This window comes from Mauremys reevesii, linkage group 4 (assembly GCF_016161935.1).
Source record: "Mauremys reevesii isolate NIE-2019 linkage group 4, ASM1616193v1, whole genome shotgun sequence".
Taxonomy (NCBI): domain Eukaryota; kingdom Metazoa; phylum Chordata; order Testudines; family Geoemydidae; genus Mauremys; species Mauremys reevesii.
In genome coordinates, this window is record NC_052626.1 from 117740489 (window position 1) to 117759571 (window position 19083).

General features: G+C 51.1%; 1 protein-coding gene across 4 annotated transcripts in view; it reads left to right on the forward strand.

Moving 5' to 3' along the window:
• The first annotated feature begins 1709 nt into the window (after window positions 1-1709).
• Window positions 1710-19083, forward strand: part of LOC120403578 (acyl-CoA (8-3)-desaturase-like) — a 41650-nt gene continuing 24276 nt past the window's right edge. For 2 of the 4 annotated variants that reach the window (XM_039534829.1, XM_039534828.1), the window contains exons 1-6: window positions 1710-2022; window positions 3326-3436; window positions 4605-4802; window positions 6891-6992; window positions 10622-10750; window positions 11755-11815. In XM_039534829.1, the coding sequence (XP_039390763.1) occupies window positions 1786-2022; window positions 3326-3436; window positions 4605-4802; window positions 6891-6992; window positions 10622-10750; window positions 11755-11815 (838 nt within the window). In that variant the 5' untranslated portion in view covers window positions 1710-1785. The remainder of the gene's footprint in view (window positions 2023-3325; window positions 3437-4604; window positions 4803-6890; window positions 6993-10621; window positions 10751-11754; window positions 11816-19083) is intronic. The other 2 variants (XM_039534830.1, XM_039534831.1) reach the window with 2 other exon arrangements.

Consider the following 19083-nt stretch of genomic DNA (forward strand, 5'->3'; position numbering starts at 1 on the left):
CTGGGACAGTCTCTTTTTTAAGCCCTATTCCAGCCATCGCGACTTTTTTGGCAAAAATGGGTGTTTGCTCTTGCCAACCTGATCAGTTGGCAAGAGCAAATGGGACAAAGACTCACTTTTGTCAAAAAAGTGGGGTGCAGAGGAACGTGCAGCGATGCCAGCTCTGTGCGGGTGGGAGGGGGTCAGGCAGGGCTCGAGTGAGGAGCAACGCCAGCCCCAGCCCCAGCCCGAGCCTCGCGCGAGGGGGGACAGGCAGGGCTCTGGTGAGCAGCGACAGGGCTGGGACAGGGATGGGACAGGGCTCTGGCGAGTGGCTCAGGCCAGCCCTGCATGGGGAGGGGGGCTCAAGCAAATGGCTGGGGACAGCCCTGCAATGGGGGGGCGGAGGAGGAGCTTGGCTAAGCAACTTGGGCCAGTCCTTCATGGTTGGGGCAGAGGGGCTTGAGCTAGCCTCACGCGGTGTCCCATTTTCCCTTTGGAAAATATGTTCCCCCTAATTACAAAATAAAGTTGATGTTCCACAGCAATGTCTATAATTGATGTTTTCCCTCCATTCCAGCATTATCTCTGGGGGCACCATCCTGGCAAATAGCAGTGCAGCAAATCTACCCAGCTGGCCCCTCGCCTTCCTGTGCCTTTTCGTGACATGTCTCAGGGCCATGTCCTCCAAAGTTAAGAAAACCTGCAAAAATGCAATGGCAATTCCTAATCTGCCCCTTAAATTTTGGCCTCCCCTCACACTTCCACACAAGAAAAGGACTTTAACTTTGGGAACACTATACCATTGTGCAGGAGCCCTCTTTAAGGGACATAATTTAAGGTATTACCACCTCCATGGTGACTGTAGAATAGTATGAGCTATAAGGAACGGAATTATGAAACTGAGAAAAGTCACTGAAAAGCAATATTCTGAAATGATAACTACAGTTACCGTTTCTCTGTTCTGTTTGCACCTGGCATAGCACAGTTCATACAAAGACAGAGATTATCTACAGCGGAAAGCTTGCCAACCGCCGAAGGGAAAAAAAAGAGTATCGTACACCAGTGTATGCAAGGCAATGGGGAAATAACCCTTTCGGTTTACATCTATTGGAATAATTATATAAATTACACCAGTTCAACTTTCTTCTGTAGACAAGGGCTCAGTCACTTGTTCTCTCGGCTCCTATTTATCTATATAGGGTTTCTAAACAGCACCTATCACCCTTGTATCAAACACATAACGAAAACAAACAACACAAAAGCTCAGAACAAAATGTTGATTTTCTCGCTGTTCCGCTGGGACTGAGAAGTGTGGGTGTGTGCAGCTCCTAGGGGGGGTCTGTTGTGGTGGTGTGTGTTTGTGCAATTGTTCTTTTTTTAATTGTGAGCAGCCAGGCTGGGAGCAGGCGTGGGTAAGTTTGTGATCAAAATACTTGAAGACTTGAGTACAGTCTGATTATTTTCTGATAGGGACAATACTCTGTTCCCAGGGCTTGATAACTAGAATCTGGATCTGTCCCACTGTGTCATCCCAGTTGGAGCAGAGTGCTCTTGGGGGATCATGGAAGTTAAATTACCCTCTGTGGCAAGGAGCTGAATAAAGGGAGAAAGATTTATTGAAAGGAGAAAGGCCGTGGGAAGACCCTTGTAGCCTTGTAGCCATTTGGCAAGCAGAAGGGCACAGTGCTTGGCAGGCTGCATCATTACTTCCTATGCAGATAGCATAAAAAGGCAGAGCCTGCACAGTGTCTGATCAGGCAGGCGACAGTGGCAGGCAGAGGAGTGTAAGTGAGAAGTGTAGTGATGGCACTGCAGCCAGCACGTGAAGGCAAGGAGGCAAAAAAGGACCCACAGTCTGGTGCAGGCTCCTCCGTGCAGCTCTTCACCTGGGAGGACATTGGACTCTGCACAGGCCAGGGGCACCCGCAGCAGGAGCAGTGGCTGGTGATTGACAGGAAGATCTATGACATCGGACAGTTCTACCAGCGGCACCCGGGGGGTGCCCAGATCATCAGTCACTACGCAGGACAGGATGCCACGGTGAGATCTAGGGGTGGGGGGAACCAGATTATCAGCCACTCTGCAGGGCAGGCTGCCATAATGAGAACCGGCGGTGGAGGGAAGAAGTAAGAGCAGCTGGGTCCCTGCTGTTAACTTTGTCCCATGTTAAAAATTATCCTTATCCTTAGTCTTTGTTCTCTGTATTTTAGCCAGTTCCTAAATCCATGACTAGACTTTACCTCTCTCTCCATAAGAAGTTAGTTTCCTTTCTGCCCACTTGTGAAGGATTTAGTGAAAGGCTTTTTGAAAATGCAGATCAGTTATATAAACTGGATCTCATTTATCAACTATTTCGCTGGCAAGCTGCAAGTTTCCCAGTAGATTGGAGAGACACACCTGAAGTTTACAGAAGCCATGCTCATTTGTCCCCCAAAACACCAGCATGTACATGTGAACTTTATTAATTGAGAGAAGATCATTGATCAAGATGCCATGCAGCCCTACACTGCCCTTCTCTATCGCTCCTAGTATAGGCGTGTGGCTGGAGGTGGACGAAGCAGGGTCAGCGTACTATCCTAGACAGCAGCCATACACTGCTATATTTACTTGAACCATGGGCTGCACCAGCCTCCAGAGCACCAAGATTAGGACAATGCAAAGGTGGTTTGAAAGGTAGGAGTGTGTCCAATGATTCATTGGGAACTAGACGGACTCCCAGGTTTCTTAATTTCTCAAAATTTGTGTCAGTATTTTAATACCCATATTCTACTGCCTTCCACCAATCCATTACTCACAATGCTGAAATCAAGACCAGTGGTCTCCAATAAAAAGGGAACATTTGCCCATAAATACCACAGTATTATCTCCTCTAAACAAAGATATCATCTGTAGTATTTCAGGTGTACCACTGAGTGTATCACTTGAAAAATGCTAACAATTTAAAAGCAGTCCCTGCAGGAACATATGATGTATGGTATTTTATCCCATCCCACCAATACCCGGTCAGACTCATGGCTTTCAAGGGGGTTAAAGAGAACAGGTCCATGATCCCTTTTCAACTGGAACTGTGCAGGAATGGTTTATTTTCTGTATTTGTCCTGCATTCCCTTTCACTGAGCAAATTTTTGACCTGCTCTTCATGTTGGAATGTGCAAAGAAAAGCCAAAATAAAAGAAGAAAAGAAAAGTCAGCATGAACTTAGGCAGAGAAAGAGGAGGAAGGCACCAGCCAGAGCCACTGAGCAACCTTGGTGATCTCCCTCAGTAAGGAATTAACATGGTATCTGGCTTGCACACCTCTGAGGTATGTGGTTTTCTCATGCTATTTCCTTGTGCATCTGCAGGATGCCTTTACAGCATTCCATGCCAACAAGGCACTGGTGAGAAAGTACATGAGCTCATTGCTGATTGGGGAGCTGGCACAAGATCAAATCAGCATGGAGCCAAGCAAAAATGTAAGTGCCCTGAGGGATGGCTGCAGGTTGGAATCCCAATTGGGAAATGTAGTGGGGTAGTTACCCCGCTCCTGCCTGGAGGGGTTAAAAAGCAGCCCTGGGGAGGGCTGTGGCAAGGCTGATTGGGGAAGCAGCCTCAGCTGTGGCCATGGCCCAATCAGGGCCCAGCTAAGAGGGCAGTGGGCCAGAAGCTAGAGTCTCTCTATGGATGCTGAGAGGGATGGGCCTGGCTGCTGGGAGTGGAGCAGGGTACCTAAAGTGGAGCAGGGATGAGGAAAGGCCAAAGGAGCTGGGGAGCTCTGGCCTGGAAAACCCCCAGGCTGCAGGCCTTGTTAAGGGCCAAGAAGGTATTGGGGTTGCAGAGGGGCAGTCCAGGTGTAGGCCAAGGCAGCAGGTACAAACCCCCCTTGCCAGTGATGAGCGTCTTATACACTGCAGTCGGCCCCAGTGAACGGGGGCTAGATGGTGACTGGCAGTAGCCTGGTACTGAGGTGAGGTAGGGATAGTGGGTGGGGGTTCCCCTGGGTGGGGTGACCCAGAAATTGAGGGGGTACTGCCAGGGGGTATTTGGTATCTGGAGGCTGGCGAGCTAATTCCCAGGACGGCCAGCAGGAGGCGCCGCAGATATGAGCATCAACCGGTTACAGGAAGGGATAGGGTAAAATCATGCAAATCTGGGTTTCTGGTTATTTATTGGTTTCCAGGACCCTTACTGCTTCATAGAGTCACATGGAACCTGCTGTGGGAGAGGGGCCCATTGGCTTCTTGACTGGAAGGAACGCAGCTCATTAGTCATAGGCTAATCTCAGAGGTACAGAGACATTGTCCCCAGACACACACTCCTCCTCTCCCTCTGGCTGGTGAGTTCCCAGTGTTGGAGAGATCCCACGAAGAAGCAGCACAATGAGTCAGGAACATCTTGTCCCATAGTGTCCAGCCAGATTGACCAACAGAGCAGAGTCCAAAGGCTTTTCAACAGAAAGCAGAGAAACTCCCCCTTCCTCCCTCCCGCCCCCCACTCCGAGACTTCTGTGCTGCACATCCAGAGCACAGAGTGTGCAATGTTTTTTCATCAAGCTCTGAAAGGGCATGTACACAGAAGAGCAAACAACTGCATCACATTTCTGCGTACAGCACAAGTCAGTTACAAAGTTGAGTCTCCCCCCAGAAACTGCTGGTAGAGGATTTCCGTGAGCTACGCACCACCATCGAGAGGATGGGACTTCTGAACCCCAACGGCCTCTTCTTCTTCCTGATTTTCCTGCAAATTCTGCTGCTAGAGGCTGCCAGCTGGATCACTCTCTGGTACTTTGGGACCTCCCTACTACCTTTCCTCATCTCTGTGGTGCTGCTGACAACCTCCCTGGTAAAGTCCCCACTCTACAGTATATAGCACTAGGCCAGCCTGTTCCTTCCAGACACTAAGCACCAGTTCCATATTCCTATTCCTCAGCTGCTCCTTCCACTGGTAGCTCTCCTATGACCCTTATATATAAACTTGGTATGTTCACCCCAGGCTGTTAGATCACTTACCTGAAAAGAACAGCAGCTAGTGTGGTGACTCCTCTTCATTCCTCTATTCATGAAAACAACCTAACTGTTCTCTGCCACTTAATGGGCTTAAGGGCAGGGTTCACTGGCAATGGAATAAGGCTACTCCCAGTTATTATGTTTCATATTTGTGCCAGTGCCAAAAAGCACACTACTAGCACTACAGTATTTTGCTCCATTGGTGCTGCTATAATATAGACCTCTTCTTGGCTTGAGACCTGATTCTCCAATTCCCTAAGCAGTCATTTACACCTGGCTGTTTTGGATGTAAAACCCTGCTACCACTGGTGTGAGTGAGTGAAGAAATTAGATTTGGTAACATTTTACACCCTCTTTCAACTAGGGTAAATGCTACACAAGGTGCAAGGCAGTAGAGAGTCAGGCTTTTGGTATCAAAGCATAGACAGAGTCCTTCACTAATTCTGCAAATGCAGTGGCCAGATTGAATTTAACTTTAGCTACTGGACAGTTTCTCTATAAATTTGTGTCCTTTGGCCTAACTTCAGGGGAGGGATAGCTCAGTGGCTTGAGCATTGGCCTGCTAAACCCAGTGTTGTGAGCTCAATCCTTGAGGGGGCCATTTAGGGCTCTAAGGCAAAAAAAATAGTTGTGGATTGGTCCTGCTTTCAGCAGGAGGTTGGACTAGATGACCTCCTTAGGTCCCTTCCAACCCTCCGATTCTAATACATACCTAACAAGGACTGACTGTGGAAGGAATAGGAAATGTTTCCCTAGTATCAGCATGTCATGCTGCTTGGTATGGGATGCAGCTAAAAGAGCTAATCTTAGGTCAGACTGCCAGAGTACAGGGTATGTACCCCAGACTGGTGGTATACTCTCATAAGATTTCACCAAGCCAGTAACAAATGTGTGCTTCCAAAGAACTATACTAGTTATTGTGGAGCCACAGACAGTCCCCTTCTGGTCCCCGAGCCTCTCATGTACCAACCAGACTTTACGATGAAAGGTTGTTATAACCAAAATTCATCACACATTAGGATCTTCCAGCTCCAGCAAGCCAGCCACTCACCCTAAGATAATATATACTTCAGGATCTCACCAAAAAGCCACGCTGATGCCAGTCCTCCAGTAAACTAAAACTAGAGGTTAATTAATAAAAAAAGAAGAGAGTTAACAGGTTAAAATGAATCATATACATTACAGTTAATTTTAGAATTTGTAGACCAGAGTAATAGCAGTGATATCAAATCTGCTAGCTTGCAATAAGTCTCTCTGGTTCACCCAAAAGATGGGGGTCCTCAGTCCATTGTTCAAAGCCCCCCTTGTTAAAAATCACAGTCCAGAGATGTGGAGCAGGAACGAGGCAAGGAGGTGATATCACCGTCTCCCATTTATACCCAGTCCACGTGCATGGGAAAGTACTGGCTCAAACATGGAGTTAGGCATCACATGTTCTAAGTGCCTTGCTGAGTCATGGGGCATCCATTGTCCATGTGCTCTCTGAGGCATCCTCAGGAGGGGCCCACAGGAAGAGTTGATTCTCCTTAATGGGCCATCAACCATGGCTGGTTAAACTCAATGTTACTCAACATGTTTAGTAACAAGCATACAGTAAAATTTCATAACTTCATACCCAATCATGATATGCGTATTTCATTGAAAGCACTGTCCACAGATTACAATTTTTCCAATGATACCTTACAAGATATACTTTGTACAAGGTTTATCACAATTGTGTAACAGTGGTGACAATATTAGTGTAGACAGTCAGCTTTTTATACAGCATCACACATCAAACAGAGGATCCTTCACCCAGATGGGTCTGTGGGGTGAGGGGATGCTGACAGGACAATGAGAGAGGAGTCTCTAGGATGAATGTGTAGAAAATAGACATAGCACTACCTTGGTTTTTGTTTGCTCAGTGATCCCTTTTCCCTTCCAGACTCAAGCTGGGTATCTGCAACATGATTTGGGACACCTCTCAGTATTCAGCAAGCGCAAATGGAACCAAGTGGTTCATATGTTTGTGATAGGCCAACTGATGGTAAGAACTGATCCTGATTCTGGGAGTTCTAACTGGATCATCAGTAGGACTGATTACTATGGGATATCCACTTGAATTCATAGAATCATAGAATCTCAGGGTTGGAAGGGACCTCAGGAGGTCATCTAGTCCAACCCCCTGCTCAAAGCAGGACCAAACCCAACTAAATCATCCCAGCCAGGGCTTTGTCAAGCCTGACCTTAAAAACCTCTAAGGAAGGAGATTCCACCACCTCCCTAGGTAACCCATTCCAGTTCTTCACCACCCTACTAGTGAAAAAGTTTTTCCTAATATCCAACCTAAACCTCCCCCTCTGCAACTTGAGACCATTACTCCTTGTTCTGTCATCTTCTACCACTGAGAACAGTCTAGATCCATCCTCTTTGGAACCCCCTTTCAGGTAGTTGAAAGCAGCTATCAAATCCCCCCTCATTCTTCTCTTCTGCAGGCTAAACAATCCCAGTTCCCTCAGCCTCTCCTCATAAGTCATGTGTTCCAGCCCCCTAATCATTTTTGTTGCCCTCCGCTGGACTCTCTCCAATTTATCCACATCCTTCTTGTAGTGTGGGGCCCAAAACTGGACACAGTACTCCAAATGAGGCCTCACCAGTGCTGAATAGAGGGGAATGATCACTTCCCTCGATCTGCTGGAAATGCCCCTACTTATACAACCCAAAATGCCATTAGCCTTCTTGGCAACAAGGGCACACTGTTGACTCATATTCAGCTTTTCGTCCACCGTAACCCCTAGGTCCTTTTCTGCAGAACTGCTGCCCAGCCATTCAGTCCCTAGTCTGTAGCAGTGCATGGGATTCTTCCGTCCTAAGTGCAGGACTCTGCACTTGTCCTTGTTGAACCTCATCATATTTCTTTTGGCCCAATCCTCTAATTTGTCTAGGTCCCTCTGTATCCTATCCCTTCCCTCCAGCGTATCAGCCACTCCTCCCAGTTTAGTGTCATCTGCAAACTTGCTAAGGGTGCAGTCCACACCATCCTCCAGATCGTTAATGAAGATATTGAATAAAACCGGCCCCAGCACCGACCCTTGGGGCACCCCACTTGATACCGACTGCCAACTAGACATGGAACCATTGATCACTACCCGTTGAGCCCGACCATCTAGCCAGTTTTCTATCCACCTTACCGTCCATTCATCCAGCCCATACTTCTTTAACTTGCTGGCAAGAATACTGTGGGAGACTGTATCAAAAGCTTTGCTAAAGTCCAGAAATAGTACATCCACTGCTTTCCCGTCATCCACAGAGCCAGTTGTCTCATCATAGAAGGCAATTAGGTTAGTCAGGCATGACTTGCCCTTGGTGAATCCATGCTGACTGTTCCTGATCACTTTCCCCTCCTTTAAGTGGTTCAGGATTGATTCCTTGAGGACCTGTTCCATGATTTTTCCAGGGATTGATTCCTTGAGGACCTGTTCCATGATTTTTCCAGGGACTGTTCCTTGATTTTTCCAGAGACTGACTGGCCTGTAGTTCCCTGGATCTTCCTTCTTCCCTTTTTTAAAGATGGGCACTACATTAGCCTTTTTCCAGTCATCCGGGACCTTCCCCGATCGCCATGATTTTTCAAAGATAATGGCCAATGGCTCTGCAATCTCATCGGCCAACTCCTTTAGCACCCTCGGATGCAGTGCATCCGGCCCCATGGAGTTGTGCTCGTCCAGCTTTTCTAAATAGTCCCGAACTACTTCTTTCCCCACAGAGAGCTGGTCACCTCCTCCCCATACCGTGCTGCAGAGTGCAGCTGTCTGGGAGCTGACCTTGTCTGTGAAGACAGAGGCAAAAAAAGCATTGAGTACACTAGCTTTCTCCACATCCTCTGTCACTAGGTTCCCTCCCTCATTCAGCAAGGGGCCCACACTTTCCTTGACTTTCTTCTTGTTGCTAACATATCTGAAGAAACCCTTCTTGTTACTCCTAACATCTCCGGCTAGCTGCAACTCCAAGTGTGATTTGGCCTTCCTAATTTCACACCTGCATGCCTGAGCAATACTTTTATACTCCTCCCTGGTTATTTGTCCAATCTTCCACTTCTTGTAAGCTGTTTTTTTGTGTTTAAGACGAGCAAGGATTTCACTGTTGAGCCAAGCTGGTCGCCTGCCATATTTACTTTTCTTCCTACACATCGGGATGGTTTGTTCCTGCAACCTCAATAAGGTTTCTTTAAAATACAGCCAGCTTTCCTCGACTCCTTTCCCCATCATGTTATTCTCCCAGGGGACCTTGCCCATCAGTTCCCTGAGGGAGTCGAAGTCTGCTTTTCTGAAGTCCAGGGTCTCTGTTCTACTGCTCTCCTTTCTTCCTTGTGTCAGGATCCTGAACGCGACCATCTCATGGTCACTGCCTCCCAGGTTCCCATCCACTATTGCTTCCTCTATTATTTCTTCCCTGTTTGTGAGCAACAGGTCAAGAAGAGCTTTTCCCCTAGTTGGTTCCTCCAGCACTTGCACCAGGAAATTGTCCCCTACACTTTCCAGAAACTTCCTGGATTGCCTGTGCACTGCTGTATTGCTCTCCCAGCAGATATCAGGGTGATTAAAGTCACCCATGAGAACCAGGGCCTGTGATCTAGCAACTTCTGTTAGTTGCTGGAAGAAAGCCTCGTCCACCTCATCCCCCTGGTCCGGTGGTCTGTAGCATACTCCCACCACGACATCACCCTTGTTGTTCATACTTCTAAATTTAATCCAGAGACTCTCAGGTTTTTCTGCAGTTTCATACTGGAGCTCTGAGCAGTCATACTGCTCTCTTACATAGAGTGCAACTCCCCCACCTTTTCTGCCCTGCCTATCCTTCCTGAACAGTTTATATCCATCCATGACAGTACTCCAGTCATGTGAGTTATCCCACCAAGTCTCTGTTATTCCAATTACATCATAATTCCTTGACTGTGCCAGGACTTCTAGTTCTCCCTGCTTGTTCCCCAGGCTTCTTGCATTTGTGTATAGGCACTTAAGATAACTCGCTGATTGTCCCGCTTTCTCGGTCTGAGACAGGAGTCCTCCCCTCTTGCAGTCTCCTGCTTGTGCTTCCTCCCGGAATCCCACTTCCCCACTTACCTCAGGGCTTTGGTCTCCTTCCCCCGGTGAACCTAGTTTAAAGCCCTCCTCACTAGGTTAGCCAGCCTGCTTGCAAAGATGCTCTTCCCTCTCTTCGTGAGGTGGAGCCCGTCTCTGCCTAGCAGCCCTTTGAAGACCATCCCATGGTCAAAGAATCCAAACCCTTCTCTCCGACACCATCTGCATAGCCATTCGTTGATTTCCACGATTCGATGGTTTCTACCCTGGCCTTTTCCTGCCACAGGGAGGATAGATGAGAACACCACTTGCGCCTCAAACTCCTTTATCCTTCTTCCCAGAGCCATGTAGTCTGCAGTGATGCGCTCAAGGTCATTCTTGGCAGTATCATTGGTGCCCACGTGGAGAAGCAGGAAGGGGTAGCGATCCGAGGACTTGATGAGTCTCGGCAGAAAATGTCTCACTGAGGATCTGCTCTATATATACAGCAAGGGGAGGAACATGGTGTAACTCAAAGAGGAGAGAAGAAATGATGGATGAGATTATTCCTTTTTGCAGCCACATGGTTTATATCTTTTGTTCTCCTTTCCCACAGGGCATGTCTGCTAGTTGGTGGAAACTCACGCACTTCCAGCACCATGCTAAACCCAACTGCATCTGCAAGGATCCTGATCTCAGTATGCACCCTATCTTGTTTACTTTAGGGAAGGTGCTCTCCGTGGAGGTGAGCATGGGGGACAGCTTGGGTTACAGAAAGAATCCGAGTTTGAGATGCTATAAATGGGTAGAAACAAAGTGTCTATTCTGTAAAGCTTCAGAGAATCTGTGCTACCTGCATCTCAGGCATGCTAGGAAAGGTCTGGTGAGTACATGGACTTGTGCTTCAGAATTTCATTTGTTCCTGTCAGGCATGCTGACAGACAAAAAAAAAGAACAGAAACAGAGAGAAAAGAGAGCAGAGGGGAGGCAAGGGAAAACACCTGGAAAGTTAGTGATGCCTACACTAATAGTTTAGGTTGCCTTCATGTTTCTATTCCAACACCCCATTTAAAGAGCTTACAACAACTTCTCAAAAGTTCATCCTCCAAATTGAAATTACTCAGATGTGGTCTCTGCCCAAAGGTGAGTATGTTAGGAAAGTTGGAGCAAAAACAGCTCAGCCATTCTTTTTAAAATACAGTGCAACATGGAGACTGCAGGAGGTATATTCTGCAGCAGCTTTTCATGTCCAAATAAGGAACAAGAGCAGGGATCTGAATGGCTGTAAAGTCCTTTCTTTTATGGTAACTCCCATAACAAGAGGGCTCTCCCTGCCAAGGGCACCAACCCTTGTACTTTCTACCCCATCTCCTACCTCTCTCCATCTGAGATTGCTCCTCTGATTAATTAGTTCTGGACAAGTCCATTGTCTGCCCATTCTGCATGGGTTGGTGCCTCTGGCAGGGAGGCTAAGGGATGAAAGGAGAATATTGAGGAATGAACAAGAGACAAACCCTACACACTTTGGAACCCTATCTCAGGCAGGTGCATGTTGTCTTCTAGTTACCTCTGACAGACACCTAAGGTTACTGTATTTTGATTGCACTTGCAAAGCTTGTCGTTACCTGTAAGGTCATTTAACTTGGGAAGTGGCTGAATGGTAACTCTCAGAGTGGGTTAGGTTTCGTAAGCGTGTGCCTGGGTGTCTTGAGCCCTGCTGACCTGCCATGGTCCTCTCTCCCTTCACAGCTCGGGATGAAGAAGAAGAAGTTCATGCCTTACAACCACCAGCACAAGTACTTCTTTGTCAGTGAGTATCGCTACTTCCCCAAAGGGCACTCACCCAGCAATTGTCACAGACTCCTGAATTAATTCCTCCCAGTGGGGAAGGGACAGAGAAAGGACTCCGCTTCCCCTGTCCAGCCTGACAGGTCACAGTGTATGAGAAACTGAGTGTGGGACACAGGATCCTCCTTTCTCTTCATCTTCTTGTCCTCCTATCTGGAGGATGGCATGGACTGCACCCTCAGCAAGTTTGCAGATGACACTAAACTGGGAGGAGTGGTAGATATGCTGGAGGGTAGGGATAGGATACAGAGGAACCTAGACAAATTAGATGATTGGGCCAAAACAAATCTGATGAGGTTCAAGGACAAGTGCAGAGTCCTGCACTTAGGACAGAAGAATCCCATGTACTGCTACAGACTAGAGATCAAATGGCTGGGCAGCAGTTCTGCAGAAAAGGACCTACATGCACTTTTTATGTGTGAGCTCAATCTTTTCTGAATAGCAATGTCCATTGGTGCCATGATTGTGCCCTGTGTCTCCTGAAGCTGCCATGAAGGGGCATGAAGAGTGGAGAGGCTGCAACCAGCCCTCAGATCCCTTGCAATTCGAAGCCAGTGTCTGCTGAGGACTCTGAAAGTAAGGACGGAGGGTGAGCCCATGGGATCCACATTGACTAAAACATCTCAAAGAAGCACAGATACTGGAGGATAAATAACCATTCTCTCTTCATGTGTGTGTCAGTGTGGATTCCACTGTCCAAATGAGGGGAATGAGGTGCATCAGTCAAATAGTGATTGGAGCACTGCTCTTACAAATTTGGCATCTAATCTAGCAGCAAAGTCCAGTGCATAATACTAGCCAAACATGAGTGGATTGCTCCATGTTGTGGACTTGCAGACTTCAGATGTCAGCACATTTTGGAAGCAGGTTGAGGATGTTGTTTGAGGTATGATGACATGAGCTTTAGTAGTCAGTGTGAGTGGTACACAGCCCACGTGGTAACACAGTGGGACACAAAAGATTTGGACCTATCAGGATAATAATGAAGAGCTTTAGGTACATCAAGAATATGTAGTTTCTTCTGCTTTTCTGCCGAATGTGGTTTTGGAAAGAATACGGATAACTTAACTAGTAGATGTCATGGAGTGTGGGGGAGTCCGGCCCTGCACCCCTCTTCCTGGGACTCACAGTGACTCTCAGCCAGCCAGTAAAACAGAAGGTTTATTGGACAACAGGAACATAGGATACAGCAGAGCTCGTGGCCAGAGCCAGGACCCCTCAATCTGGCCTTTCTGGGGGGTTCAGGGTGCTTGGATCCCAGCCTAGGATCCCCTGAAAACCCACCACCCAGCTCCCAAACCGAAAACTGACCCCACCCTCTCCACTCAGCTCCTTTCCTTTGTCTAGCTTCCCGGGCAGAGGTGTCGACCTCCCCTCCCCGCTGCCTAGCTCATGTTACAGGCTGAATACCTGTCTCTCACCTATCTCCGACAGCCCCTACTCCACCACACCTCTCCCCCCTTCGAGACTGAACTGAGCAGGGTCACTCTGCCCAGTGACCCGGGGAAGTTCGGGGCCCCCTCTCCGGGACAGCGCGTCCGCTATCAGATTGGCACTTCCCTTCACATGGACCACGTTCATGTCATAGTCCTGCAGGAGCAGGCTCCACCTCAGGAGCTTGACGTTGGCTCCTTTCATCTGGTGCAGCCAGGTCAGGGGAGAGTGGTCGGTGTACACGGTGAAGTGGCGCCCAAAGAGATATGGCTCCAGTTTCTTAAGGGCCCACACCATGGCCAGGCATTCCTTCTCGATGGCCGCATAGTTCTGCTCCCGGGGTAGCAACTTCTTGCTCAGGTACACGATGGGGTGTCTCTCCCCCTTTTCATCCTCCTGCATCAACACCGCCCCCAGGCCCGTGTCTGAGGCGTCGGTGAACACCATAAAGGGCTTGTCAAAATCTGGATTTGCCAGAACTGGGCCTCTGAGCAGAGCCTCCTTCAGCGCCTGGAGAGCCTGCTGGCACTGCTCGGTCCAGACCACCTTGTCTGGCTTCCCCTTCTTGCACAGCTCAGTGATGGGGGCGGCTATGGTGCTAAAGTGGGGCACGAACCTTCGATAGTACCCCGCCATCCCAATAAAGGCCTGGACCTGCTTTTTGGTCTTTGGTCTCTGATCACCTCCATCTTGGCTGGTTCCGGCTTTAGGCAGCCGCTCCCCACCCGATGGCCCAGGTAAGATACTTCCGCCATCCCCACCTTGCACTTCTCAGCCTTTACGGTTAGCCCAGCCTCTCGGAGTCGGTCCAGCACTTGTCTAACCTGGGACACGTGGTCCTCCCAGGTCTGGCTGAAGACGCAGATGTCGTCAATATATGCCACAGCAAAACTCTCCATCCCCCTCAGTAGCTGATCCACCAGACGCTGGAAGGTGGCCGGCGCTCCCTTGAGGCCAAAAGGCAGGGTCAGAAACTCGTAGAGCCCCAGAGGGGTAATAAAGGCCGATTTCAGCCTGGCATCTGCGTCCAGCGGTACTTGCCAGTAGCCCTTTGTAAGATCCATGGTGGTGAGGTACCGAGCGCCTCCCAGCTTGTCCAGGAGCTCGTCAGGCCTGGGCATGGGGTAGGCATCAGATACGGTGATGGCAATGAGCTTTCGATAGTCCACACAGAACCGGATCAACCCGTCCTTCTTGGGGACCAGCACCACTGGGGAGGCCCAGGGGCTGGCGGACGGCTGGACCACCCCCAAGGCCAGCATGTCCCTGACCTCTCTTTCTAGGCCCTGGGCAGTTTTCCCGGTGACCCGAAAAGGGGAGCATCGTATAGGGGGATGTGACCCGGTCTCCACCCGGTGGACAGTCAAATTAGTGCGTCCAGGCTGGCTGGAAAACAGCTGTCAGTACAGATGCAGCACCCCTCTGATCTCAGTCTGCTGGGCCAGGGTCAGCTGATCAGAAAGGGGAATCGCCTCCAGGGGGGAACCAGCCTTTGTCCCTGGGAATAGATCCACTAAAGGGTCATCTCCCAGCTCCTCCCAATGTCCACACATGGCCAACACCATATTCCCCCTGTCATAGTATGGCTTCATCATATTCACATGGTAAACCCGGCGGTGGTGCGCCCGGTTCGACAGCTCCACCACATAGTTTACCTCATTTAGTTGCTTGATAACCTTGAAGGGCCCTTCCCAGGCGGCCTGGAGTTTGTTTTTCCTCATGGGGATGAGCACCATCACTTGATCCCCGGTGGCGAAGGCGCGGGCCCGCGCCGTACAGTCGTATCAGACCTTCTGCTTCCTCTGGGCTCGGGCCAGATTCTCCCTGGCCAGGCCCATGAGCTCGGCAAGTCTTTCCTGGAAGGTCAGGACATACTCCACCACCGACTCTCCATCGGGAGCGGCCTTCCCCTCCCATTCGTCTCTCAGCAGGTCCAGGGGCCCCCTTACACGCCTTCCATATAACAGTTCAAAAGGCAAGAACCCAGTAGATTCCTGGGGTACCTCCCTGTACCCGAACAGCAGGTGAGGTAAATACTTGTCCCAGTCCTGTGGGTGCTGGTGCATAAATGTTTTTAGCATCATCTTTAGCGTCCCGTTGAACCTCTCCACCAGCCCGTTGGTCTGGGGATGATACGCTGAGGCCCAGTTGTGCCGGACCCCACATTTCTCCCACAGGGACTGGTGCAGGTCCGACATGAAGTTGGACCCCTGGTCCGTTAAGACTTCCTTGGGGAACCCCACCCAGCTGAAAATGGTCAGCAGCGCATCTGCCACGGTGTCTGCGTCGGTAGAGGACAAGGCCACCGCCTCGGGGTAGCGAGTGGCGAAATCTACCACCACCAGGATGTGTTTCTTCCCTGACCAGGTCACCTTGCTGAGAGGTCCCACTATGTCCATGGCCACCTTCTGAAAAGGTTCTTCTATGATGGGCAAAGGCCTCAAAGCTGCTTTCCCCTTGTCCCGGGCCTTCCCCACCCTCTGGCAAGGGTCACAGGATTGGCAGTACTGTTGGACATGGGTAAAGACCCCAGGCCAGTAAAAGTTCTGTAGCAGCCTCTGCCTGGTGCGCCGGATTCCCTGGTGCCCTGCGAGGGGAATGTCATGGGCCAGGTACAGGAGCTTGTGGCGAAACTTCTGGGGAACCACCAGCTGCCTCCTGATCCCCCATGACTCCACTTCCCCGGGGGGAGCCCATTCTCAGTACAGGAACCCCTTCTCCCACAGGAACCTCTCCTTGCAACCTCTCCTCATGGTCTGTACCGCACTGAGGTTAGCCCGGTCCCTGAGCTTCCGCAAGGAGGGATCCTTCTGCAACTCGGGCTGGAACTCAGAAGCTGGGACAGGGATGGGGACAGGCTCTCTCTCTCACCAGCTAGGTCTGAGGCCGCAGCCTCTCTGGGCCGTGTCTCTGGGCGTTCCCTCCCCACCAGGTTAGGGTCCTGCGGCTCGGGCAGGGTACCTTCCCCGTTGGCCGGGCACAGTGCCCTGCGCTGACTCTGACTGCAGGTCACGACCAGGGCACCCCGGGCGTTGCTTGGCCAGTCCTCGAGGTCCCCCCCCATTAACACCTCCGTGGGCAAATGGGGGTGTACCCCCACATCCTTGGGGCCCTCCTTGGCCCCCCACTTCAGGTGCACCCTCGCCACAGGCAACTTGAATGGGGTCCCGCTCACACCCCTCAGGGTCAGGAAGGTGTTGGGCACCATCCGATCTGGGGCCACCACCCCAGGCCGGGCCAGTGTCACTTCTGCGTCCGTGTCCCAGTACCCAGTGACCTTCCTCCCATCTACCTCCAGGGAAACAAGACACTCTTTCCGGAGGGGTAGCCCCGTGCCCACCCTGTAAACCCAAAACTCGGAGCCTGGAGCATCCAGCCCCTCAGATGAGCTGACCTGGGGTCCCACTCCCTCCTTCGCTGGTGGTATGTGGCCAGCCCCCCTTTCCTGCGAATGCTGCCCCTCATCCAGCTGGGTCTCTACCAAGTTAATCCGGTGGGGGGTCGGTCTGCTCAGTTTGTCCTTGAGCCTGGGGCACTGGGACCGTATGTGGCCCCTCTCACCACAGTGATAGCAGCTCATGTCCCGTTGGTCCCCTCGAATCAGGCGGTTGTCCCTGGTGCTGGCCGTTCCCCTTGGGAGGGGGTTCTCCCTATTCCCCCTTTGGGAGGTCCCAGGTTGACTCTCTCTCTGCGTCGCGGCGGGCCTGTTCCTTTGGGGCTCCTCCCTGCCACCCCCCGACCGGCTCTTCACAAAGTCATCAGCCAGCCGCCCTGCATGTCGCGGGTTCTCTGGCTTTTGGTCCCTCAACCACAGCCTCAGGTCGGATGGGCACCGCTCATACAGCTAATCCAGTACCAGCAGTTTAATCACATCCCCCGGCGTCTGGGCCCCATCTGCCCACTTGCTGGCGTATCCCTCCATGCGGACGGCCAGTTGCAGATATGAGACCTCAGGGGTTTTATCCTGAATCCGGAACCTCTCCCGGTACATCTCAGGAGTCAGCCCAAACTCGCGCAGCAGGGCCTGCTTGAATAGTTTGTAGTTCCCTTTCTCCTCCTCTCCCAGCTGGCCGTACAATGCCACGGCTTTGGGGTCCAGTAAGGGGGTGAGAACCCGGAGCCTGTCCGCAGGATCTACCTGGTGCAGCTCGCAGGCCATCTCAAAGGCACCCAGGAAGTCATCCATGTCCTCCCCCTCCTTACGCTGGGCCAGGATGCACTTATCAAAGCTCCGCGCAGTCCTGGGCCCCCCCTCACTCACCGCTGGCCAGGGCCTGCTGTCCCCCAGCCTCGCCAAGTCCAGCTCATGTTGACGCTGTCGCTCTTTCTCCTTCCGGTCATGCTCCCTCTGTCGCTCTTTTTCCTTCTGGTCATGTTTCCTCTGTCTCTCATGATCCTTCAGCTCTCTCAGTTTCAGCTCTCTCTCCAATTCCAGCCGCATGCGCTCCACGGATGAGCGTCGCCGGGACGATCCCCTGCTGGCCAGGGGGGTCATGGTGCCCTCGGTAGTCGCTGGGCTCCTCCTCACCCTCCTCCTAGGCATAGGACTGAGGGGTCTCGGGAAGCCCTCAGCAGCCGGCTGACCACTCCCAGCTGGGACAGACACTGGTGCCTGTGCTGCATCTGCCAGGCTGCTTCCCTCAGAGACAGGGATCAGTTCATTCACGCGATCTTTGTCCTCCAGCTGGGCGATCAGCTGGTCCTTGGTGAGCTTCCCACTGCGCAGCCCCCTCCGCTTGCACAGCTCCACCAGGTCACACTTGCGCTGCTTGGCATACATCTTCCTGCTGGCCACTCGCAGGCCGGGGTGCTCGCCGCTCCCCACGGGTTCCAGGGGGACCCCTAGTGTGCCAGTCCTTGAGGTCACCACCTCTCTGCCAGGGTCGAGCTGCAGACTCCTCCGCCCCTGGGACCGCTCGCTGAGATCTCCCGGGGGACCCTGTTATTGCACAGTCCTCTCTGGTCACACTCTCCCAGGGGTCAATCAACCCTGCAATCGCCCCTTCGTTTTACTGCTCCCCAGTCACTTACTGCAGGAAGCGCCATCCACGGGGTGCAGTAGATCCCACCACTGCCACCAGTTGTCACAGAGTGTGGGGGAGTCCGGCCCTGCACCCCTCTTCCTGGGACTCACAGTGACTCTCAGCCAGTCAGTAAAACAGAAGGTTTATTGGACAACAGGAACATAGGATACAGCAGAGCTCATGGCCAGAGCCAGGACCCCTCAATCTGGCCTTTCTGGGGGGTTCAGGGTGCTTGGATCCCAGCCTGGGATCCCCTGAAAACCCACCACCCAGCTCCCAAACCGAAAATTGACCCCACCCTCTCCACTCAGCTCCTTTCCTTTGTCTAGCTTCCCGGGCAGAGGTGTCGACCTCCCCTCCCCCCTGCCTAGCTCATGTTACAGGCTGAATACCTGTCTCTCACCTATCTCCGACAGCCCCTACTCCACCACAGTAGGTTTCAGTGAAATATGGAAGCTACCTTGGGAATGACTGTCACATGGGGGTATCACTAGGAGAGGCTGTGCTCACTCACTCTTCTAGCCAAAGTGATGGCCACAAAAAACACTGTTTTTTAGGATGAGGTGGTAGATGAATCACTCTGAGAATGCTTTGTACTAGTAGTGATTTGGCCCAACCGTAAATCTCATGTACTTCCTGTGTTCTGGGTAGGTGACAATATGCCAGTATGCATCCTGTAAATTGAGAGCCAGTCCTGAGCCTAAAGAGATGGAGGCAACAGTTATCAGCCTGAATCTGAGGCCATGTATATATTTGTTCATTCTCCTCGGGT